The following is a 26296-nucleotide window of genomic DNA, read 5'->3' as shown; positions in this document are numbered from 1 at the left end:
TGGAAGCTTCTGCTTAGGCTCCCTAATATCAAGTGCACTCCATCAGGATCAGTTTGCTTTATTAGTACGCCTTTTAATTTAGGCTTTCTGGGTGTGGATTTGCTTTCTGTTGTACTTGCAGATAAGGACAACGAGCTTTTGATGATTCTCTGGGTATTTCTGTCGTAAAAACATACCTGATGATTGTTACCTGTATGTCATACTTTTGTCACAGTTGGTTTGGTTGATAGTTTAACTTGTGAAGTTTTATAGGTAACGTATAACTGATACACTTGAGGTTTTAGCTGATGAGGTGTTGCTCTGCCAAACAGGATACAGGACAAAGATCATCTGGAGATTATTCAATCTTAAAAGCTTTTTAAATTGTGATTAGCCAAAATAATAAAAAACTGGCCTTCATCCATCAGAGGATAAATAAATCATAGACAACAAAACAAATGTATTGGGGAGCAAACTCCAGTGAGCTTCTGTGGCTTTTCTTCCTTTTTTTAAAAAATGAACAGTAGTTAACATAGTGCTATTCCTGCTGAAGGTATGAAATCATCAACTTTATCAAGAAAACCACTTAAACATTTTTTAATGGAAACCATACCACTTTTTATCTTTACAGGAATTGAACACATCCGGTTTGTACTGTGGACAAGGCTCTTAGGGTGCTGTCCTTCCCTTTGGATAGGTGTGTACCAGTGATACACATCTTTAGGGGGTCAGTGTGATCTAGTGATGAAGTCTGATTTTCGTTTCCCAAACTAAACTGTGTTGCAGACTGCAGAGTCTCAGTTTTGAGGTACGAATTAGGGTGTGATATGAACTAAAAGACAAGCTTAGGCAGAGATGTTGATGCAAAACTACAGGGAGCTACTGTGTCCCTAATCAGATCTAAAGCTTTTGTGAGCTCAGTTTGCTGTCAGTGTAAACACGTCAGGCTTACAGAGTCTAGTTTAAATCCTACTTATTCCTGCTTATGACAGAGGTGCAGTCACAGTACACAGGGTACTATGTGTAGGATAGCCCCATTTTCTGTTTACATGTTTGTTAGAGTATAATATATAATATATAGAGTATAATATAAGATATAAAGAATATTTTCCATAATACCATCAGTGATCTGCAAGAGGGTTAAGGACAGACACTGGAGAAAGATTTCCAAATCTTCCTTTTTGAAGTAGAAATAAACAGGTTGCATAGAATGGGGGAAAATATTTTAAATTAAAGAAAATATTAAAAATTAAGGTAAAGGTCACTCAGCCCAAATATTTTCTTCAATTTTTTCTTAGGGTCTAATACAGCTAAGAAAAGAATTCAAACTCTCTTGCTGAAGACAGACCATAATGGGCTGTGCTGCACGTACAGTATTCAGGGATACACCTTCTTTCTATTTGAGCTGAGGCATTAAGTAAACAGAAAGCAAACTGGAGCCAGAGCTCTGCAAAGTGGTATCTGCACAGGAAGCTCCAGAGGCAGAAAATGTTGTAGAGGTACTTTCTCTTCTTTTTTTAATATTTCTCTTAGAACATTAGTATGATATTTTCATTCCTTTGGGATGTTTGCTGGTAAATCAAAGAATTTTTATTCTCTATTTGTGTTTTAAAAGGTACTGTGTTCTGACTTCAAGTTTAGTGATGTCAAAGGCTTTTCAATTGATCTCTACAGACTCATAAATAATTTTGCAGTTGTTAATGCTTTGATGTGTTTTTGATTTTGTTTTTACATTGCCTTCATTGCAGTGAAAAGGAAATAATAAGCACTCAAAATTTTAGCTAGATATGCAGTAACTAATTCCTAAGAACTGAGTATTGTCTGTAATCAGTATAAAAGACAAGCATAAATAAGATAAAATGCTAACTATTTTGTAGGTAATAGATTTAAAATAGTAGTATAAAGAAGAAATCCTGTTGTAATTTATAGACTATTCTAACCTTCACAGATATTCTACATTTTCTGTATTTCTTTTCTGTCTGCCTTGATCAAAAGCCAGGACACAATCTTATTTAGCATCTCCCGTTTCTTCTTTCCTATCTAAAACTTTTAGCTGCAACTCCCTAGAAAGTGCTCTCAAGGCAGAAGAATTTTTGCCCTTCTGACCTTCTGAAATACATTTATCTACCAATGTGATGTCTTAAACCTATCTTTATGCTTGTGCAAGGACATTTACTCATGAAAACATACAGAGTACAAAAATGCACCCAAGTGTCTTCTTTTACTGCCATTTCATTATTGAGATTATTTCCAAAATACTCTTTCCTTTTGTGTCACAACCTGAAGCTGCTTTGGAAATCTTTTCATAATTAAACTTCTGAGCACTCTTACCTGTAGGATGAGTTCTACTACGCTGTTTCAGAAGTAGTAAGCTGCCTTTGTTTTTCAGCTCTTGCAAGGATTGCCAAGGCTTATTGAGAGTACTAATTCACTACTAGTTTCTACTTCACACTCTGCTGCAATCTTTTTTAAATTTTAGACTTTTGAAAGGTGTTAATAGTTCTAAATTTGGAACAAAGAAAATTGAAATGAAAGGTCAACTTGGGTTTTTCTCCTCAGGCTTCACATATTCTAGGAGTGCTTCACTAGTTAGAAACTCTTGTCAACTGTATTAGCAGATTTTCTTGACTAAGCACATCAGTGTAAAACAGTGGTGTGCTTTATACGTTCAGTCATTTCTGTGTTGTGTGGAGGAAGCAAAAGATGCCTCTAAAAGGGCAATTTAATTGTGACTGCACAATGTGATTCTGTTGTCTTCCTCTGTCATTCATATTGACATTCTTCATTCTGCTATGGTGAGTTAAGCCCTGAGTGAGCCAGGCATATGTATGTTTAGTCACTGTAGTATGGTTATACAACATGGCATCACATCCTGTTTCTTAAATAACTGTATAAAGGGCTATTAAAAGCTGTATTTTCTGTATACTGCTGTGTTCACGCTGAACTAGGATCTGTTAAAAATAATAATCAGTGTAGAGTGACTAATTTAAAAAGTTATGATCTTTTCAGAGGGTATCATTGCAGGCCTTCATGTAGATGTACTCTTCCAAGGCTACATTAGTTATTCTAAATCCAGATTCTGCTATGGCTTCTTTTCTTTTCGGAGGGGTAGAAGCTGTGGGAAAGCTGAGGTTCATTGTAATTGTTGCTTAGTTTTAGATACTGTTCTTATTAATTAGCATAGTTTAGGCTGACATCTCTCATCTTTGCAGCCTTATAAGAATACTGATACTGTGAAACAATTCCGCATTGTCACAAAAATCCATCTTACATCTGAAATATCAATGCATCTTTTATCCTCGAAGGACCAGCTATTGCTTTGCGTACTGGAACTTAGAGCATGGAACTTTTAAGTTTATCAAACCTTTTATTGCATCCTCCACTTCACTGGAAGACAGGCTCAGGAGCACAGCTATTGGCATGTTGGGTCTCAGTCACTGATATTGATGGTATGTTATAGTTGAGAGGACTGTGCTCTGGCAGGAGGACAGAGACTGCCTTTATACGTAAGGCTGTTATGGGGTCTCCACACAGCTTTTCTCCTCCAGGCTGAACAGCCCCAGCTTTCACAGCCTGTCTTCATACAGGAGGTGCTCCAGTCCCCTGATCATCCTTGTGGCCTCCTCCAGACTTGTTACAGCAGTTCCATGCCCTTTTTATGTTCAGGACACCAGAACTGCACACAATACTCCAAGTGAGGTCTCACGAGAGCAGAGTAGAGGGGCAGGATCACCTCCTTCGACCTGCTGGTCACGCTCCTTTTGATGCAGCCCAGGATATGGTTGGCTTTCTGGGCTGTGAGCGCACACTGAAGCTGGCTCATGTTAAGTTTCTCATCTACCAACACCCCCAAGTCCTTCTCCGCAGGGCTGCTCTGAATCACTTCTCCACCTAACCTGTAGCTGTGTCTGGGATTGCCTCAACCCAGGTGCAGGACTTCGCACTTCACATTGTTGAACTTCATGAGGTTTGTGTTGGCTTGCATCTAAGACATGTCAGGGTCTCTCTGAATGGCATCCTTTCCCTCCAGTGTATCGACCACACCCCTCAGAACCTCACACTTGTAAACACATGTAAAACCAAACACATTTTCTCCTACAGGTAATTTCTCTTTTTTGTCAACAGCATTCTGGATTTACTGTGTCCTGCAGTGTGTTACCTGGGCTTATTGTTATCTACAAGGTTGAAGGACGTCTTCTTTATTCAAGTCATCAGTGACTGGGGCCATTACCTGGCCAAGAGCAGATCCAGATGAAATCTCACTGGTTATATTTTTGGAGATCAATAGCAAATGATTAAAAACTAGTTTGTGGTTATTTCCCCCCTCCCTCTTCTCTCCTCCCCACCCCTTGTAGTCTGCACTCTCCCTGAAATAGTTTCACTTTCATTTACTTTTGAAAATGTTATGATTTCATGTCAATAACATTCTTAAAATTAAAATATACTACATGACCTTCTGCTTCTCTATGAGACTTGTTGCCCTGTTATAGAAATTAATAGCCAACATGTCAAAAATATAAAACAATATAGGTTTAAAAACTATTTCATGAATAGTTTTTTTTAATTACAGTATTTTTCCCAGAATTTGTCTCTTCCTCATTTTTTGGCTTTTTAAATCTGAGCAATGTGGTCACACATTTCTCACACAGCTTCTGAGATTATGCAGAGGAAGCTAACAGCTCTGAGCTTGCTTCACTCCGTTCTCAAGGTATCTTCATATGCACTTCCTCAGGCCCAGCTGTCACTATGGAGATAGGACTAATTTCACCTAAATTTAGCTGCCTATAAAATAGCCATCTATATCTGTGCAGGGGTGTAGGTTCCTATCACAACCAAGGGAGACAGTACAGTCAATGACCAGTATAGAGCTCTTCTGGAGACATGTTTTGCAGGCATACTTGAGGATGAGGTGAACTGCAGTATTTCCAAATTATTCTCAGACCTTTTCTTTTCCTTTTAGATTAATTCTTTCTTACTGATTTTAGTTATTAGTTGTGTAATTACTGGTCACCCTTTTATGAAGAGCAGTGGAAAATGTACTTAGCCTTCTGCAAGTGGGCTATCACAAGGGTTTTCTTTTTGTTTCAGAGTTGTTTTCTTGCTATCCCTTATGCCCATTTCTCTGTGCAGTTAAATTTGTGCTTTATCCTCTCTGACTTTGTTTCAGCATCTTGTGCTATTCTTTCTTACTTGTTCTTAGGAGTTTGACCTGTTTTTTACTTGCTGTACATTTCTTTCTTGTGTTTCAGGTCATTGAAGACCATATTGCTTAGCCAAGTTGATCTCTGACCATACTTCCTATCCTCCTACTGTGTGGGATTGTTTGTGTTTGTACCCTAAACATCATTCCTTTAAGGAACTGCCAACTCTACTGAATTCCTTCTGCTTTGGCTGTGTTTCCCATGAGAACTTACCTTCCAGTTCCCAGGGCTTATTGGAGTCTTCTTGTATAGAGTCCCTTGGGTTTGAATTGATCTTTTCTTTTGTCCCTCATCTAAAAATAATATACATTATCACATCACAGTTGCTCTCAACCAAATTACCTTTACCCTCATGTTCCCAACCATCCTCCTTCTTGGTGGCTTAGCAGACAGCCTCTTGGCAGGCTGCTGTTGAAGGGTTTGGCAGGCTCTGACAGCTGCTGTAGACCATACACAGGGAGTGGTTAAATGCTGCTCATTATACCCAGAGACAGACACATCACACTGCTTTGTAATATGCAACTGGAGATGCCTACCTAAACATTCACAGCGAAAAACTTGCATCTTTTAGGTGGACGTTTAATCAAAACATAGACAAATACTACGTTTACAGTGTTTCAGATGCTTTTCTGGGAAAACACCTATGTGGAAGCAGAAACGCTTTGCCCAGCCTTGAAGTCCTGGTAAGGAGAAGACAAAAGCCTCTTCCCTATTTCCTTTGCAGACCTAGGCATAAAATTAAAGTACTGGGTCCCTTTGTATTGATCTTTGTCTAATCTTTATTTTCTATTTACCATCACTCAGAGGAATGGGAAATCTCCACTGAGGTTCTCTGATAGGGTGAGTAAAAATTGTATTGTCAATAACTTTTTATGTCACTGTGATTTTCATAGTATAGTCAAATCTTCACAGAGAAAGATTTCTTTGTCATAGAGATTTTTTTTTGGGTTGCTTTAGTTTTTTCATTTATATATTTAGAAATTGCCATTGAATCTCTCAAGAAATAAACTGAGACATTACTTAGCATTTGAAATCACACCATGACGAAGTGAATGTACAGAGGATTTTTTTTGGCTGTCTATTTTTCATTGCTGTAGGTCTCCTCAGTTAAGAACAGGGGAGTTAAACATACAGCTAAAAGTTGGTGCTGCAAGGATTCTGGTGCCTGAATGAAGAGACAGAGGCTCCCATTAACTTTCTGTCTTTGCTAATGGTAATATGCACCTTAACTCTTCTTGTTTCAATACAGTTTGCAGCTGCATAGGATTTTGTCAAATTTCAGTTGTTCAAGCAGAAATTTTCCATGCTAGGTATCTGCCTCAGATAACTTTTAAAAGCCTTTGAACAAAGAGAATTTACGTATTTTTATACAGAGCATTTGGAAACTATGCTTTTTTTTCTCATCCTAAATGGTTCCAGTGACCTCTCCTCTAAGATTGCAGGCTTTGGAAAAAGCATTTGAAAACTGAGGTTAAGGGGACATTCCTCTTGTATATTCTCAGTGAAACCTTTGCTGGACTGAGGTGGCACAGAGGAGTAAACCATCCATTTTGAATAACAGGGCAAGCACGAGCAAGATTTTATGGGGGAAAGTCAGGGATCAGTGGTGAAATAGATTCGAAGAACGAAGTCAGCAGGAAGAAGCTGTGCCTTGATCAGTAGTGTGAAAATGGATGTGGGAGGGAAGAGAAAGGAAAATGTGTCAGTACAGTTTGGGAGATACTAAAATAGCTAAAGGAGCTGAAGTGCAGAGCCTGGGACTAGCTGAGTATAGAGCTGAGAGCGAGAAGCAGTGTGGCTGTGTGGGAGGCTTGGAAGAAGGAAAGACAGATCTGATGAGCTGGGTTCGGAAGTGTGGGGGGCTGTGAGGCTGACTGAGGAGACTAAGGGAGGAGTCTGGCAGTGGGAGCCAGCAAAGAGCTGGCTTGTGCATGGGGAAGACTGAACAGCAGAATCCGCATGAGCTTGGATGGGCATTTGGGAAGGTGGAAAACAGGATTTGCTGGGCAAGCTGCCTGGAAATAATACAAGGATGGCTTTTGGAGGTAAGGGTTTGCTTGAGACCGGGTTAAAATTTAGCCTGAGGAGTGGAAGCAGAGACTGGGGAAGGAGTCACACCTGTGATGGAAATGGGATGGGGGATGAGGGAAAAGCATTGGTGTCCATGCAAATTATGTCCAACAGGAGGGGAACTCAGTGTTGGAGAGCTGCTAGGGAGTGGGGTGCGAGGAGGTGGAATTGGAGGTATCAGGAGTGGAAGAGTGGTCAGGCTGTGCTGATGGTGGGAGCAGGGGAAGCAGGGGCAAACTCTTCCAGTGTCAGGGATGGCATCCTGCATGCCTCAGTCTTGCCATTTTGTGGCTATCAGCAGGTAAGTCTGACAAGCTTGGGTCTCATCATTACTGATGCTGGGTTTGTTCAGAAGATAGCAATCTGCTGCCTCTGTCAGTTATTCCATTAGAGTATCATAAAGTCAGTCAAGGGAGCTAAATGATTTACCACCGACAGTGATTGTTGTGCATGTTGTTATGATGCCACATGAATACATTTTTCTTTAGTTTTTTAACACTTGTGTTTAAGAAACAAAATATTCCACACAACTTGACACATTCCATTCACAGGATGGACGTGCTCTTGAGATGCTCTAGAGCTGTGTATTAGGATCCCCACTACCTACAGCAGATGAGGGAAGGTGTGCATGAATCATGCAAAAGGTTTTAGGGTGAGAGTCTGAGCTTTCTGTCTGCCACAATGATTCCAAATGGTGTGGAGCACCCACCTTTTCACTCATTGACTGTCCATTCTTCATTTTCTGAGTGCTTGAGCAGGCTCTGGAAACCAGATTTGCAGATTATTTGAGCATTCATATCTGTAACTGAATCGGCAAGACTATTTTGAACTTAGAGTGTACTGTAATGCTAAATACTCTGAGGTGTCATCTCTTTAGTTGCAAGACTATGCTGCCAAAAGCCAGCTGATACTTCACTCTATGCTCTCTGATTTACCTCATGCACCACTTTAATCCTACTCTTTCCTAATTTCTTCATATTTGCTACTGCATGTGCCATAGTATGATGTAAAAGTATGTTTCATATAAGCAGATTTTAAACATAACATTTCTCCTGAACAGCTTGTCCCACAATACAGAGGAGACCAGAAAAGAAAGGAAAAATAGGCCTAGATTCATGTAGGAGGGGAGAAGAATGCATGTACACAGTTTGTCAGGAAGAATGTTTCAGGTGAAGAGGCTATTTCTGTAAAGGAGCAGGCACCAAAACACTGGTGTAAGTACTTGTACATAAGCACGGGAGCTTTTGGAGGAGTTTAACAAAGGAAGAGTTGCGGGGAGAGTATAGGTATCGCTTTGAAAAAAACAGTGGTGGATCCTGAAAATGAGGGTCAAAAGCTGGGCTAGAACGATGGAAGAAGCTGATGAGATGGGTGCAAAAAGGAAAATAATTCCAGGAGAGATATTTTTTATGCACTGGAGTATAAAAAGAGAAAGTGAGATAATGGCTGCCATCAGTTACGGTAGAGGGGTACTAGAGGAGGGAATACAAGAAGGCTATAAATGAGGTGAACAGCAGCCAGGAGGTTGCCTGGGGGTTGTGTGCTAAGAGGCTGGGCTATTACAAACAGTCTGGCAATTGGTGTGCAATGGCAGGAATGAATGAATCACGTTTACACAGGGAGGTGAAGAGAGGAAAGGGACAGAAAGGATCTAGGGTTGAGACAAGGTACATAAACTTCAACGGCAAGGACAACATTGCTATTACTGACAGTGACTGAGAAATATGGGAGGGAGCTGTAAGACACACAAAAAGCCATAGACCTAGTTATCAACATAGTGAGAATAGCAGAGGCATTTTGTGAGGCCCCATATCCCAAAAGCAAGCCTGATAGGAGGGCATTCATTGCCACCGTAGTAGGAGTACATCATGTTCTAAGCTTTTCTTCCATGCTCTCTTTTCTCCCTTTCTTCCTACGTTCCAGGTTTCTTAGGCTCATCTAGATTCCCTCAAAGAAAATTGTAAAGGTTGCTAGAAGAAAACTGTAAAGGTTGCTGTCCTATGGTTAGTTTTATAGTGGATTAAATGGCAGTTGATATGTGCATGGGATCTTGAATTATGCATTTAGATAAGAAGTCCACACAGTCCATTATCAGGTAACCAAGTAGAGAGGATGGACTTTGTTCTCATCTGCCAGGCCCCCAAAGCACTAACAGGGCACCAACTATCCCTGCTCAGCCCCCTTTGTTGCTTTTTGCTGTTGTGGATTTCCCCTACCCTGTCTACAGCCCAGGGCCCCATGTCAGCCCCTCAGGTCATCGGTCCTTGCCCCAGCAATGCTGCTGCAGGTCCGGTCCCCAGCTCCCCAAGGCCCAGCCAAGCTGGGCCCACTTATGAGCTGATGTTACTGTGGTGATGGTCTGGTTTCTTGGCTGAATCTGGCCACCATCTCCAGGTATCACCCTCCACAGGTGGTGCTGGATCCAGGCTGGTCAGGCCTCTGCCAGGCTGGCCATGTGATTATTGCACTTGTCTCCCAGCTGCCATCTGAAGGGAAGAGCTGTCCCTCACTGCTTTCTGGCAATATCAATAGGAAGGGGCCATACTTACAGAATCAAAAGCCTGTGGCCTTTCTGGCTACAACTACAGGAAGAAAAAACATAGACAAGTTTGATCACACAAGGGTTGGGTTCCAGTGCATGAGTGACTGCAGTGCATTTAATCTGTTTGTTGATTAGTTTTGCATAATCCTTTCTGTTCTCATTTCCTTGAACTCATTCTTCTCCATCCTCACTGAATTATATTTCACATCTTTTCCACTCCCATTCTCCACCTCCCCATTCTCCACCTCCCTTTCCCACAACATCATTTGAGCAGGCTACACAGCCTTTCTATTTCACGTGGCCTGGGGTCTGCCACTAAGGTTGCTGCTCCCTGCCTCTTTGGGACATTTTTTCTGTCAGACTCTGTGCTGCCTTTACCCATGTACTCTTTTTTTTTCTCCTTATTTTGGTTCTTTTCATCCCCAGATTGGCTTCTCTTTTAGCTTGCTCTTTTGTGGGCTGTTTGGTAACAGTTCTAGCACACTGGCAGCCTAACTGGTGTTGGCATCCCTGAAAAGAAGGACTTCAAGGAGTGATTTTAGGTGAAAAATGTAATAGCTCTGTAGGTGCTTCAGAAAAAAACTTCTTCCAAAAAGGAGGAGAGCAGAGGAGAAAGCAGAAGCTATTTGTTATTGAGGGCTAATGGTTGCAGGGGCTAGCAATATGACCGATCAGGAGATAAAGGTGAGCTTTTAATACTGCATGAGAAATGATAGGTAAAGAAAAACCTTGGAAGACAAGACAAGGATGCCACAGGATGAAATAGAGAAGGAGAAGCTAAAAGGCAGACACGAGAAGGTGATGTAATGAGAATAATAAGCAGTTCAGTAGTGAAATGAGGAAGGTAGCACTGCAGTTGCTGAGACCAGAGAGAAATCTAATGCAGTACTGGAGCGCTGAGATGACCACTGCAGGGAACAAGAGTTTTAGCTTGTGCCTGTGTTGGAAATTGTGACTTTGTACCCACCAAACTGCTGTGAAGTGTGCTACTCTGAGACACCCCTCAGTCTCTTCCTCAGTAGCTCCCAGTCTAGCTCATATGTTGTCTCCCTACTGAGATTGTACCTGAGCTTCCAAGTACTGAGCACAACTCCTTTCAGCCCTTGCTGCTGCAAGTGAGATGATGTCACACCTTGGCTCTTGTTGGCAACATGAACTATATCAGAAGGTTCTCCTAGCCCTTGACTGACTGTGGCCTATTGAAGGTCCCTAATCCACTAATAATTTCCCAATAAGTGGAGCAGACCAGCCTGCCTGCTGAGACTCCATTTTCTGGGGTCTCTCTCCCTTCCTCCTGTCCATCCATAGCAAACAGAGGAGCAAGGTGGGTACAGATTCAGGTGAGCAAGGCTCTTGCTTCTAAAGGCACAGTCCACCCTGTTATAACAGCACAATCAGAAGTTCATCCAGCAAAGCCTGTTTTTCCTGGTTGTTTTTTTTTTATTCTGGCTGTCCCTGGGGGGGTTTCTACAAGTCATCCCCTCCTTACCTTCTGTGTACCCAGGTACATACCAGTATGTATGTATTTGCAGTTGTCTTTTTGAAGGGATTAACAGGGTTTAAGTACAGAATGGGACTCAGTGACTGAGAATGTTACCTGTTTCTGGAGATTTTCCCTGCCTTCCACTGAGCTGTGCTACTGGTAGCTTTTCTAACTTCTGGCTTCAAATGTATCAGGATCACAAAAAAGTGTTGTTGTAAATTCACTCTTTTAATCTGGCACGTCCCGCTTATCATCAAGTGCGGTACAGAGGATCACTCCATAGGCTCAGCTGTGACCAAGGCCTGTCTGCAAAAAATCAGCTTGAGACACACCTTTGTTAAGTTTATCAGCAGGAGACTTTAAATCCTTATCAAACTAATTAGTTAGTTTACTTAGAGCAAACAATACACCAGTACAACTGGTATTAATGTGTTTCTGAACTACACCTGTGTGTGTATTTATATACGCATCCATATAGTTCAGAAACATATACACACATGAGAGTGTGTACATGAATTTCTGTACTTGGGTAATAGGTACCATGCATAACGACTTAACATTATTCAACATTTCCAGTTATAGGGCTTCTAATTTTTTTAAAGGATTGTTTTTTTCAGACTGATTTTTTTAATACTTCTTTACAAACTGCAGATTTTTCAATTGGTTCAGGAGAATGGATTAAGGAGTGATTAAGGAATGCTATATTATGAATCATTGTTTTAGTAGTGCAAGGACAGAATGATGTGCCAGTGATACCTGTTCAAGGCAATGCAATGTACTCCTTGGGTGCTTGTACTAGGAATAAACCTGCATGGCAGGAAGGAGAGCTTCAATCTGCATGTGATGTGCAAGTAATTTACTTATATGACTTTCTCATTAAAATATCTTTGGACTGTCTATTTCCTAATTGAAAGAGTACTAGAGATTCTATATAGGACCTTGTTTTGGTGAGGGGAAAACAAACTCAGTACAAAGCCAGGGTTGGTGGTTGAGTGTGAGTGGTTGTGGTGTGGCTACACATGGTATGAATAGCTAAAATCCAGACCATGAACAGACATATGGGATGGTTGCAGAAGGTCTAGTATCACAAAATGGAAAGCAAGTATGAGGTGAATGAACCAAGAGAAAGAAATTTAACAGAAAAAGTTATCTGATAACTCAGGCATATGACAATTCTGTGTCTGCCCTGGAAAAGCACAACCTCATCGAGACAGAGAGCTCTTCTGGGTCAGATGATCTAGCTTGACATACAGGGATGTGCAAGTAGGTTTCCAGCCACCCCTCCTTATCCAGTGTAGCACACAGAAAAAGGGGATGTTGAAAATAATTAAAAGCAGAAAATTGTCATAAATTTCTTGAAGGGAACAGAAGAATGGAAAGAACATTTTATGATCAGCAAACTTAAGAACAAAGACACAAACAATATGATGTAACTTAGTTTGGTTTCGTTGTGAAGAGCGTGTACATCAGGAAGGAAAGAATCTTGACAATGGATTAGCAGAGGGAGATGGTAGAATTATCAGCAGTGCAAAGAAGGCTGGAATTCAATAAAAATCTGTCATTTTAGAAAGGCTGCAAGACTTTTTTCCCCATCTTGCATGAACATAAGATGATTAGCATTGCTTTCTCCAATAATCTGTTCCCCTTTTGATACCATTCTTGGCTTGAGCAATTATGGATTATGTTATAGGAAATGGATCTCACCAAACTGACATACTATTTTTGTTTGGATTTCGTTGATTAAGGCAATAACATTGATATAGTGGATTTAGAATTGTATAAAGCATTTAACTTGATACTGCAGCATATTTTGGCTAAGAAACTAGAAAGCCATCAGATCAGCTGGACACACATTGAAGGAATTCAGCACTACTTAACTGACAGGCCTCAAAAAATCTCATCAGCTGATAGAAATCCTTCCGAAAGGTTTCTGCAAGAGCTCTATGAGGATCATTCCTCTTACTGCCAGGTGGTAATGTCCAAGAAACTCATAAAAGGATTTCTGATGAAATCTGCAGAATCCGGTAAGACAGTGCAAGGTGTCCCTCCCCATGGCAGGGGGGTGGGAACTGAATGATCTTAAGGTCCTTTCCAACCCTAACTATTCTATGATTCTATAATTCTACATGCAGAGGTGGAAACATTAAGCCACAGTGATGAATGGTTGATTTATAATGATGTGACCTGAAGAACAAGCAAAACCCAAAAGCTCAGTGTACAGCAGTTATCCAGAAGATCTTGCGCTTCATTAACAAAGACAAACAAATCCACAACTCCCCCCCAACTATGTGTAGTAATGACAAGGCAGATTAATGCCCTATAATGAGTTTTCAGTATTTTCTCCTCCCTCTGGGTATATGTTAGTTTCAGAGAGACATTTAGATCTCTATTTGCTGTGCTACTTTTCACTGTATTTCTGGGTTTTTTTTGAGTTCTATGGTACTGTTGTTCTGCTTTGCCTGTGGAAGTCTGTTCTGCTGCCCTCTGGTTACAGCAGAACTAGACTATTGTGGAGTTGTTGTGTTAATAGATTCACCACACCTTGACTGAGGAATGCCTTGTAGTTACCCAGTTACCTTAAATCACACTTAATTCAAGGTAGGATGAGGTAAAATGCAAATAGAAGGATCAAATCCTTGCATCTAAACCAGGCAACACAATTACAAATATCTGGAAAACACAAGTGAAAAAATAGAAGAAAAAGTTCATCTGATCTACTGACACTGAATGTATCACAAAGGTGGGTTTTAGTTTGGATTTCCCTCCCCTCTTTTTTTTTATTTCCAGGTGACTTGTCCCTCTTCTGACAAAACAGCTCTCAGAGTTTTCTTTCCTCCTGTTCCTCAGGTTGCTTTTAGGTGATTTTCATCACTGAAGACCTTGCATTACACAGAACTCCGTACTGGGGTGCCCCATCAGGAAACATCTTCAGAAGAAGCCTTTGGACTTCACCTTCAGGTAGCTTCTTTTAATTATCATTTTGACCTCACTTGATACTGGATGGCTTTAGCCCTTAGAGCCAGTCTGCACTTTGAAGTTTTCTAAGGGGTCCAGAAAGATTTTACCTGTCACTTTTCAGCTTGCTTGTTCTGTCCCTCTTTATGGTTTGATCATTCTCCTGAATTAAAATAAGGATCCTTTTGCTTCCACAAATGTTTTAGTAGAGGAGTTGTCTCCTGTGTTTGGCTAGCTCATAAACAGCTTCTTTCCCTCAAGGAGGCAAGTCTCCTCTGGTGACTCATTGACACGTTTCAACATGAAATGTGTCTTAGGGCAGACCTTATATTCTGTACCAGTAATTTAATTAACAAATATATATGATAGAAGTATCTAAATAGGGTAAATTAATCTAGTTAATTTTCTGATTCCTGAGACAGGTATGATAACAATAACTACCCTTATACTCTGAGGTGACAGCATTTAAGGTAAACAAGGCCCAATTTCTTTCTCCTAACCATACTCTAACAAGGAGTCCCTTTACAGAATTGTTTAGTGTCATATTTATTTTAATTGCTGCACAGCATGAAACAGTCTTCAAACCACTTGTGAAGAAAAATACAAAGGGATCACTCAGTCTTGGACCTCATGAGTTCAGTGAACAACCTGTCTGACTTTAGCTGGCCTTGAAAGTATCCTTTGATGCATTAGAAATCAATAGATAACATGGCGAAGGGAGAATTGATGTGCAGCGAAGCAAAGGTTTAAGGCTGAAGATCAACCCATGTTTTTTCTTGTAGCCTTTATAACAATCCTGTTCAGCCAAGAAAATACAAAAATATTGACTAAATACCACAATATGTAAAAATGTTGCATTGATTTGAATGAATATTTTAACAATTGAATGCAACACAAGTATATTATTAATAAATGTGACTGCAGATTTGTTCATAATGATGTTTACAGGTCAGAGAGAGTGAACAGTCATCCCCCTCCATTACATAGGTCATGCCTAAACTAAGATTTAATCATGAGTGATGTTGTTAACTGTGTGATTTTGAAGATATTTGGGTAAAGATGTGTGATACAACAATCAGCCATCAGCCCTGAAAGGAAGAAGCCTTGTGTGCAAGTACGTTGTCAGCAATTTAACTAGTGCTGCCTCTAGTACTGCCTCAGAACACGCAGGAAAAGTTTCCATTCTGGCAGATGGAGTTCATGTACATCCACACTTGAGGGGGTGAGGGCATCATAAATAACTTGCAGAGTGGTCCTGTTGTATCTCTGTAAAAACAAAACAGAAAGAAGTTACGTTGCTAAGAAATCCAGGCAAAGATGATTTTATTGCCATCAGGTTCTGGGTGAAAAACTCAAAAGTGGAAAAGGAAGATGGTGTTGCTTGACTTTTTTGATGGTGCAGACTTTATGGGAAAGAAATAGAATGTCACATTTGCCAGTAGTTACCATTTTGCACTTAACTTTGCTATTTCAAACAAAAAAATGATGAATAGCACGCTGCTGAAGAACTTTCTAATGGGGGCAACACAGGAAGGTTGCACAGAGGGCTTAGAGAGCTCTCTCTCCAGGAAGTGCAAAGGGACAAAATGAGTGAGCACAGGAGAGGGAATATGTTGAATGTTGGACTGCATTGGTCTTCTCTCCTTTTATCTATGAACATGGGACATCTTCTTGCCTGTTGTTTCTTTTGCTGCTTCTTTATGCTTCCTGCCAGAGTGAAACACTTGGGAGCTCTTACGGCAGCAAACATAAGCACTTCAATGTCTTTGGGAGAGAGAAAATGTGAGAATTCATCTATTAGTAGCAGTTAGGCTTCTCTGGATTGTGGATTCTCCTGCAGTGAATATTATTTGTACAAAGTGGAAAGCTTCAGGGCAAGAGATGGGAAGAATCTCATCCTGAATGTATCATAGGCTTGCAGATAAGCCTGTTGCAGGTTACAGCAAACTTTGTACTTCCAGATTCTAACACGTAATGTTATTTTTTAAAAGAACACAACTCTGTAATCACAAATGAAGTTACTGTTACACAATATTAAGGGACAGAGAGTTTGCTTGGCAGAAACACCGTATTTACATGAGGAGAAGGGGGAAGCATTTGCTCATACATAGTCCATTGTTCTAAGAATGTATGTTTTAACTTTTCTAATACTTTGAAATGGTCATAGTATTTGTTCAGTTTAACAGTATAATTATGGTGAGCCTTTTTCATAGTAGAATTTTTACTTATTAGCAAAGCCTGCTTTTATAGGCTTAAAAGGTCTTTCTGCTATTATAAAGTCTGTAAGGGAATACCCTGTTATCTTTCTTATATCAGTCATACAAAATCTAACTTGTATTGTTTTTCCTTGTTGACAGAAAGGCAGATTTCCACTTTAGAGTTCATGTCATCCTCCTTCCTGTGAAAATAATATGAACCAGAAGGTGTTAATTTTCCTTCTCCCAAATTTTATTTTTGGGATACTTCTTTTTGGCTTTTTTTGTAAGAGACAAAAACCCCTAACAGGTGAGTAAAGAACTTACCAACAAAAAGACTGAATGTATTCTAGAACCAGGGACACTTTTCTCAACTGTTTTAGAAAGTAACTACAGAGCCTTAGTGGTAAACAATGTTGTGAAAACATTCAAGGCCATGCTGCCACTATTGCTAGCTTAGCAATATATGAAAGAGAGAGCACTACAAAGAATCAGTTGACATTAGAAGTATTAGAGCATCAATCTTGACTAAAGTAATACTGCTAACATGTTGAAAGTTTTCATTTTATCAGACTTTTCACTAAGCAGAACAGTTTATTATGGGTTTGCCATAGTGGAATCTGGTGACAGAAAACAAAATACTGATTTTAGCATCTTCATTAGTTTTTATATGCAGGACAACAGATTGAGAGATGTGAGTGTCACAAAGAAAGAGACTTAGTAAGTCTATTTCACACTAATGGTTTACAGTTCTTTTTTGGTTGCAGGTGTTTTTCCTGATCCCACTGAAGACTGGCTGGCAATTCAGAATGATCGCAAAAGCACACTGGCTTCTCTCTGCCTAAAGAACGGCCTTCTCAAATTAAGAAGTAAATTGGATTCTCATGTCGCAAGCCAGCTCTTTGTGGAGCACAAACATAAATTTATCTACTGTGAGGTGCCCAAGGTAGGCTGCTCCAACTGGAAGAGAACTATTTTTCTTCTCCAAGCAAACTTAAATGCTGAAGCTTCTGAAATTGAGCATGACCACATCCACCAAACCTCGCTGATCAAGAAGCTGGTGGCGTACCCTCCTGCCATACAAAAAGAATTTTTGGGCAACTACACCAAAGTGATGTTCACCAGACATCCCTTGGAACGCCTGGTTTCAGCTTACAGAGACAAACTTCTGCACTCTGAGCCATTCTACAGTGTCACTGTGGCTAACGAGATTAGGGCAATGTTCAGGAAAGACAAAAATTCATCTGAAAAAGTGAGTTTTCAGGAGTTTGTCAATTTCATTGTAGCAAAACCACCAAATAGTCTTGACATTCACTGGAAACCGATGTTTCTGCTCTGTGATCCTTGCAACATTCACTATGATATTCTGGGTAAGTATGAAACTCTTAGGTTAGATTCTGAGCATGTTCTGAAGGTCATTGGAGCACCAAAGAGCCTGCACTTCCCCAACTTGAAGAGGTATGGCTCAGAGAAACGAACTAATGGTGATATCACCTTGGAGTACCTCAGACAGTTGAACTCAGAACAAATTGAGAAGATCAAAAAATTGTATCAAATGGATTTTTTCTTGTTCAACTATACTATGGACTATGAGGATTATTTTTCCCTGAATGACTAATGTAGGTTAAACAAAGAACAGTTTCCTCTGTACAAAATGGGCTGAACCTGTCCTCACAGGTGCTTGATACGTGGATTGTCGACTGACTGCTGCTGAGATTCTACTGGTGTTTGGGGATGTGGTTAATCATCCTAAGCACTCTTATAACAAATCCCTGACATGATCTGTTGTACTGTACAGTACTTTACCTATATGAAATGATTGTCTTCCTGTTGATCATTAATGGCATATGTTTGTTTCATGAAGACTGTTTATAAATAATAGATTTTTGCCTGTTGGTAAGAGGGGAAGGATGGAGAGTGTTGTTTTCCACAGCAAATATTTTTAGGACATAATTTTTTTACATTAAGGACTTCAATTTTTTATTAGAAAAAGACATAAGAAGCAATAAATTATCTTCTTTAGAGTCAAACCACTTGTTGTCTGCGAGAGCCTCAATCATGAATCCTGTAGAAAAGAAGCAAATAACTTCAGATGCTTGAAGCTGCATTGCATGGAATTCAATGTCTGATTATATTCCCTTTTAGCAGTGCTGTCACCACAGCCCACCAGCCTCATCTCTCAAGCAGCTTGGTTGGCAAAAATCCAGCCAGGATTTCCCTTTTATATCTTCAAAATCTTCTGATGAGCAGCAGGTCTGGTGTTCCTGGTGATTTGCACTCTTTTCACCATCTTTGTGAGCATTATGGTCTGATTTAAGAGGGAAAGCCTGAAAAATTTATCTTTTCTTTTGAGAAGTAGGTAGATGTACCCCTAAACTGTACCACTGAGGTGGTGCAGGATTTAAACCCTCAGTGGAAAGGTGACTCTTACCTATTCTCCAAAAGCACTTACTACCCAGTCAACCGGCTGGGCAGTCAGCACAGGCAGGACAATGTTTGGGCTTTCCCCATTTGTGCCTGCTGGACCCCATGAGCCCTTGGGACTGGTCTGAGCATGGCAGTTAGGTGGATCTCGGTAACTTCAGGTAATACATTTGTTCTGCCTGCTGCTTTCTCACCTCACAGGAGATCGAGTGCAAAGAAACTGATTGTAGTATTATGGTGAGGGGGGCAATGAAACGTGTGAGAAGCAACTCAAGCTATTATCCACTTCTTATATTCCTACGTGGCTTTAATTTTAGATCTGTAAGTGCTATTAAATACAAGGCTTACTCCATTTTTTGAAAATCTACTGCCTGGTCACATTGGAAATTAATTTGTGACCATATTAATCAGTTTTAGAAACCAATAATGAGTATTAGCATCAACTTTAGGGGATGTCAGTCTCTCAGGAGCCATCTTGAAAATCTCTCAAATGCACTTAGTTCCTATCAGCTCTATCTGCACATGTACAAAGGCTGGCAGACAAGTCTTGGATCCAGAGTTGGCTCACAGCTTCTCAATACATAGAAAATGACAGGGACAAAACAGCTTAATGACACTGCAGCCACCAATCTGTACAGCCTTTGCTGCCAGCAGCATGGCCAAGGGAGAGGGAAAAGGAGGCTGATAAAAATGGATGCAAAGAGACTTGAGTCATGAGGGCTGTGAAGACAGCGTCCAGCACAGGGTGGTCTATCTCAGAGGGAAGATGCAGTGATATATTGAACATCAGCTGGAGACACGTATGGGACCATAGTGTCAGGAAGAAGCATAGGAAGAAGCTTGCTACATCCCTTCTTGATGGCAGATGGCACACAAAGCCAGGACTACTGTTTGGTACATCTGGTAGCTCTTGCATGGCTGACTATTCCACAAATGCGGCAGCTTTGGCACAGGGAGAGATCCAAAGTGAAAAGGCCAAGCAAGAACAGCAAGAAAACAAAAGCTTGTCATTTCATGTAACGTGTGATTTGCATTCATGGTTCTGGATCTTACCCTCCCCACCACCATATTTGGTGTCCCGACAGTCCTGTTACCCCCCAGTACTGGACTGCTCGTGCTGCCCTGGCAATGCTGTAGTTCATGTGAATTTCTTTTACTTTTAAATTATGCTGAGGCAGAGGAAGCTGGAGATGATTCCCATCAGAGCTAAGGCTATGCAGAGGGATGCAGTCTCTCTCCCCCCTTCTCCCCTGAATCAGAGTCATCTCCAGCTACCTGCTTCTCCTGCTTTCTTTGTCAGATCATGCAGAGGAAGAGAGGAATAAGATTTGCTTCATAACTTCCTTCTACATGACACATCCCTCGAGAACTATATCTAAAGATGTAAATATATCTAAAGCTACTTTAATTTTCTGGCAGCAGCAGAAAGCCTAGAAAAACTGAAGAAATGATACTGACAGTTTGATTAGTGTCTTTGTTATCAGCACTTGAGTAGTTAACACTCCCCTCTAGTTTCTTGCTGTTAGATGGAAGCTGCTTTCTATTCTTAATTCCTCTTTCACACAGGATCTCAGGCTCTTCCTGCAGTGCTGACAGAAAACGGATGGCTAATTCATTCATCACAAGCACTAGTCAGTAACAGAGGCTATTGGTGCAGAAAAATCTCTGTAACTATTCACAACAGACTTTCAGATTTGACATTTGCCTACAGGAAACTGTAAGTAGCACATTGCCTGGAACCACTGGCTGTTGTAATGCTGTTAACTAGTTTGGATCTCAACAAAAGAAACCTGCAGAAGATGTGTGTGCATGTGTGCACATATAACAACAGTTTTAGGGAGCAAACTGATATAAGTTGTACATTACCAATGCTAACAAAGTGAGAGTAACAGGTTGATATCTGTTGGAAAACAGAAAAAAATGGACATTACTTCATAAAAGATATGTAACATTCCCATGTAGGCATCTTTTAATTCTCAAGCCATCTACCACATTTCCATTTCTGAGCTTGACAATACTTCCTAAGACACCCCCCCCCCCCACCAAGAGCTGCTGTGCTATGGTACAGGAGTATGTAAGAGCTCTGCAATATGCCTCAGAGTTAATGAAAACAATGGCCACTTGCTATATATTGTAGAAAGCCTTCACAGCTTGTGAAGATGGGCATGGAAGTTCAGGCTGAGCTCAAAACATGAATCTGCAGGAGAAAATTGCTAGGTATTTAGTAATTGCATTGAGTTGGCTGTATTTTTTAGTGATAGCTGTCAAGTGCTTGTGGAAAACTGTGGTTTATACTATTTCCTAATGTGTGAGCAATAGAGCAGAGTGGGGACTGTTGCACCGTAGTTATTTCCCAGGTGAATCCCAAGACTCATTCCACTGGACAGCATAGTAAGTTTGCTGATAAAAGGGCTTATTGTTACTTCATTATTGATATTGTAATGTAATAAAAGCTGATGAAGACTCTGGAGCTTGTCCTACAAAGCTGCAAGACACCTGTACACTTACTCTCTCTTTATGTCTCTTCATGGCCTGGGAGAGAGCTCTCCTGTACAGTCTTTCCTACAAGAGTACTGTGCAAAACAAAGGCTCTGAGCTGAGCCGGCCTCTCTCCTGCCTTTGCTTAGAGAACACTCAGTGGAGCTTCCTTCCTTCAGATGCTGACTCTGGATGATGTTTTCCTGGGAGAGTGGGTGCTCGCAGTTGGGAGCAGGGATGGAGGGCTGTGGTGGGGCTTGGAGCTGAGGTTCTGTGGTGTATTCAAAGGGGTAGGAGGTGCTATAATTAATGTTCTGGTTTAATGTTATATGCCTGTGATATAGCCATTGCTATGTTTTGTTTCTAATTACCTTAATAAACCATAGTGATTGATGAAACATTAATCTGTTTGTTCATCCTTCTCAGTAATGTCTGTTTAAAACAATAGAAAGGACGTGGAGATGTTCCATCAAATCATAACATAGGGCACACCCTGTAAGACAACAACAAACACAAAGGCTCTGCTTTGGTACATTAATATAAAGCTGTCTCACAGGACTCTTAAAGAATTAGCAAATACTAATGAGTATTCCCATCTGGAGAAAAAATGGATCAAAGCAGGAAAAAGAAGGCAAACAGAAAATCTCATGAAGTCAAGCTTGCAGCTTTCCCACAAATCCATCTATCAGCAGGGAGAAAATAAGTGAGATCTTGCCATTCTCATGGATATCCACACAGACATCCTTCCAGGATAGGTATCCACGAACCTGACACCATGCTTGCTTTGTGAAAGTGTAACATAGAGACCTGATAGCTGGCCAGTGCATGTCACCAATGGAGACCACGTCACCAGTTGTTCTTGAAGAAGGCATTTCCTCCATTTAAAAGTGATGATTCTGCCCGTAGACAACCCTAATTTTTCACAGCGTGAGTCTTAACATGTTGACTGTGATGAGTGGTTTCTTATTCAGAGAACTTCCCATAGCAGGAGAGCTGTGAATAGAAGAAAAGGCATGAGCAAGAAACTCCTGAGTGTTTGCTGCTCACAGAAGTGTCCTCTGACCAAGGGAAAGAAGAGGAAACCCCACATGGAACAAACTGCAGCTGTCATGGCTCACAGCTAGAAGGATATTCTATTTCTGCATTCAGACTGTCAGTAAGTCAAAACCTTCAAGCTCTGTCAGAGAGGTAGAACAGGAAAAGGAGTAAGGAAACAAGAAACGAAAGCTACACTAATGCTCTGTGCTCTGTAGGCCTGGCATGACGTCTTCCTGTCACAGTACTTACCTTCCTTCCTTCCTTCCAGAATTAGATGCCAAGTCATGCTTTAGTATAAAACAAAAAGTTATTAGACACTATAACTTGCATAAATTAATGTAAATAAATCACATCAAACAGGGGGAGAATTTACCTGATAAAAATGTCTGGAATTTCAGGAAGTCCTCTTGGAAGTTTTGACTGAGTATCACATGGGTGCAATTAGAGTGCTGCTTCTAGTAAGAATGATTTTTAAAGAGAAAGCTCAAGGGATCATTGACCTCAGTCAGTATACTGAGACTAAAACTCCAAAGAATCAGCAGGCCAGAATGAGTGCTACCCCACATGATCGGGTCTGTGAAAACAGCCCAACATCATTTCAGTGCTACCCACGCACACCTTTGTTTACAACTACTAGAATGCCTCCTTTGTACCTCCAGGATTCTTCTTGTAGGTTCTTCTGGAGATCTATCAAAGTTTAGCAGGATGTAAAGGCTTTCTCAAAAGGTCCCTTCATCCCTCCCTGTAGAGATGTTCTTAATGAGATTATACATCATCTAGTGTCCCACACAAAGTTCAGCCAGCTCTGGAGCTCAGAGCGGAACTTAGAGTACCCAGGCAGGCATACTCCAGTTTATATTTAGCAGAAGTATGGGGAAAGCTTTTTACCTACAAACCTATGACTGATTCTCATTCACAGAATTGCCCCCCCCCCTCCTTTTTTCATAGAATCATAGAATAGTTAGGGTTGGAAAGGACCGTAAGATCATCCAGTTCCAACCCCCCTGCCATGGGCAGGAACACCTCACACTAAACCATGTCACCCAAGACTCCATCCAGCCTGGCCTTGGAACACTGCAGGGATGGAGCATTTACTGCTTCTTTGGGCAACCTGTGCCAGTGCCTCACCACCCTTGCAGTAAAGAACTTCTTCCTTATATCTAACCTGAACTTCCCCTGTTTAAGTTTTATCCTGTTACCCCTTGTCCTATCACTGCAGTCCCTAATGAAGAGTCCCTCCCCAGCATCCCTATAGGCCCCCTTCAGATACTGGAAGGCTGCTATGAGGTCTCCATGCAGCCTTCTGTTCTCCAGGCTCAACAGCCTCGACTTCTTCAGCCTGTCTTCATACGGGAGCTGCTCCAGACCCCTAATCATCCTCGTGGCCTCCTCTGGGCTTGTTCCAACAGTTCCATGTCCTTTTTATGCTGAGGACACCAGAACTGCACACAATACTCCAGGTGAGGTCTCACAAGAGCAGAGTAGAGGGGCAGGATCACCTTTTTCCTGTATCCCTTCTTCATCATTCACATGAACTGCATGTATGGACTCCTGCTGAGTTCCCACAGTTAGGGGCCAGCAAACAGGTACTGCAGATTCTGACTTACTCGGGCACAGACTGCTGCCAGGTGCCTGGTGCATCCAGGCTCTGGATGTATTGCAACCATTGTAAGAAGGCAGATTATGTGAGAAAGTTGTTCCAGCACCTGCTCCATGAGTGAGATATTACAAGGTGAGACATGAATGTAAAATGAAGTATGTTTTTAAGGCATTTCCTCATTAAACTTATCTTCCTTTCAGATAGGTTTAGTGGGTAAGGGAGAAAGCTTATTTGGGGTTCATTGACATCAAATCACAGAGGCCCATGTTAAGGGACAGGGAAACCCTCTCTCATGAGGGGACATCATTCTCTGTAGGGTTAAATGTTGTTTACCCACAAAGACTTGTGAGAACTTGTCCCCAGGGTTGCCTACATCCAGTTTTCGATAAGCATGCAAAAGTAGAGTGACTGAGTTGGGAGAGAATCCACCTTAAATCTAAACATTCAACAATTGGTTCTGGGTCCATCCCATTCCAGAAAGCATGGGCAAGACATAAAAATGGGGAAAATCAATCAAATTAATATGAATAAATTATCCTAAAGATTTTTGGCATGCAGTAACTGTGTTGTCCAATTCTTGCTCTTTGTTCATGACGTTCCTATCTAGAAGGCTGAGATCATGGGTTTGTTTTCTGGGGCGACTTGCTGCATAGCAACTATTGCTACAGGTAGTGCCCTTTAGGTTTTGTAATCTTAAACAAAGCCTGACAACAAAGCTTTTATTTGTAGTAATGTTCTTCGTTGCTGTCCAGAGCCAGATACCCACTTAGCTGTTGATGTGCATAGCCAGATACCCACTTAGCTGTATACCATGTCAGAATTTGGACGTGTTCCCTAAGTTCCTGCTATTTACCAGTCGCAGGACTTTCAGGATTACCCTGTTTTACTGCTGGCAGCTGACTGTGTGCTACGTGTGAGGCATCTGTTACAGCTTCTGCCAAGGATTTTCATTCTACTCAGGCCTTGGTGTTTTGTTTGCATCCAAAAGAGATTTGGCCTCCCCATTCTGCAAACTGCAGGTTTTGGAGCAGAGGAGAACATTTAGTCTCTCTAAGTTTGTATTAATATACATAAAAAATAGCTCTGAAATAGCTGTATTAACCACTTCATATGCAAACTGCATATGATTTTTTCTATATGAATTTATGTTTCAGCCTTAGTAAAGACCATGTACTGCAATTCCTGTTTGCTTAATTTTTTCTCCAGTTTTGTTCTAATAAAGCTTGGATTTTGTGAGTTTAGAAGGCAAAGGTGTAATCAGGTCTACCTGAAAGGGCCTCTAACTTCGACACAAGCAACACCCTGCAGTAACAATTAACAATTTAAATTTATCATTGAAAGAGAAGGTGCCTATATTGATTATTTCAGCTTAAACACAAGGAAGAAGTTCCTTACTGTGAGGGTGGTGAGGCACTGGCACAGGTTGCCCAGAGAAGTGATAAATGCTCCATCCCTGGCAGTGCTCAAGGCCAGGCTGGACAGCGCCTTGGGCGACATGGTCTAGAATGAGGCGTCCCTGCCTATGGCAGGGGGTTGGTACTAAATGATCTTTCAGGTCCTTTCCAAACCTCACCAGTCTGTGATTCTGTGAATTTGTATAATGATCTTGTGGTGTCTGAAGGATAAAATATATAAACAAATTAGTATATCAGTGAATATTTGCTCCTCCCTTCCTCAGGATAAGGCACCTGCAAGCAAGGAACAGATGCACTGTACAGGTATTGGTAATATTTTACAGGGCTGTACTGCAGTGCTTCCCGTTTCTGTCTGACTATGGAGACATCCACAAAACATTCCTCCAGGGTGGGAGACAGATGAACTCTGAAAAGCATGTCAATAATTTTTGATACAGAAATAGATCAGCAAACTGATTCAGATACTTACACAGCATTACATCAACCCATCAGATGAGTGAATACGGCTTATGCTACAGCTATGTATGTGGAGTGCTTTCCACATTTCAATTAAGGCTAAAGAGGTCTCTAGAACAAAATTTTTCACTTCCAGAATTAATGCTGTAGTCTGAAAAGAAAAGTAGGATTTGGTGCTGTAGCTGTTGGGTCTTGGGAAAATCACAGTCTTTTATGTGCGGGACTGGCACATCCTGTACACGCTGACCAGCAAGAATGCCTCAAGGCTTCTGAGCTCACGCTTGTCCAGCCTGGACATTTCAAGTGATTGTAGACAGGAGAGAAAACAGATGCTTGGAAAGCAACATTTGCTGATTTCCCCTCCTTTCTGGAAGCATGGGGCCCAAAACCGGGTGCAACCCTGTAACTTTACAAGTGCCATCTAGATTGAAAGCATGAACTGTGCTGTGTCACATATTAC

At 41.0% G+C, this 26296-nt stretch overlaps 1 protein-coding gene across 3 annotated transcripts; it reads left to right on the top strand.

Annotated features, from left to right (window-relative positions):
• Positions 1–1272: 1272 nt before the first annotated feature.
• On the top strand, positions 1273–20848 carry LOC134172558 (carbohydrate sulfotransferase 9-like). Of its 3 annotated transcripts, XM_062635750.1 has the most exons (6): positions 1273–1478; positions 5752–5863; positions 5985–6020; positions 14123–14233; positions 16588–16735; positions 17193–20848. In XM_062635750.1, exons 5-6 carry the CDS (start codon positions 16642–16644, stop codon positions 18041–18043), a joined length of 945 nt encoding a protein of 314 aa, XP_062491734.1. In that variant the 5' UTR covers positions 1273–1478; positions 5752–5863; positions 5985–6020; positions 14123–14233; positions 16588–16641; the 3' UTR covers positions 18044–20848. The 3 variants fall into 3 exon arrangements, with proteins under 3 accessions (XP_062491734.1, XP_062491735.1, XP_062491736.1); XM_062635751.1 differs by lacking the exons at positions 1273–1478; positions 5752–5863; positions 5985–6020 and adding an exon at positions 6827–7225; XM_062635752.1 differs by lacking the exons at positions 1273–1478; positions 5752–5863; positions 5985–6020 and adding an exon at positions 11275–11296.
• The last annotated feature ends 5448 nt before the right edge of the window (positions 20849–26296 follow it).

The sequence above is a fragment of the Pezoporus occidentalis genome, unplaced genomic scaffold (assembly GCF_034315485.1).
Source record: "Pezoporus occidentalis ecotype Australia unplaced genomic scaffold, CSIRO_AGI_Poc_V1 ctg46, whole genome shotgun sequence".
NCBI classification, from domain to species: Eukaryota; Metazoa; Chordata; class Aves; order Psittaciformes; family Psittacidae; genus Pezoporus; species Pezoporus occidentalis.
This window is presented reverse-complemented; position numbering and strand designations above follow the sequence as displayed.

Excerpts from the sequence above, each read along its gene's own strand:
- LOC134172558 (XM_062635750.1), top strand. The coding sequence starts at position 16,642 with ATGAACCAGAAGGTGTTAATTTTCCTTCTCCCAAATTTTATTTTTGGG. Across the intron at positions 16,736-17,192 it reads GAGACAAAAACCCCTAACAG|GTGTTTTTCCTGATCCCACT; the intron begins GTGAGTAAAGAA and ends TTTTGGTTGCAG.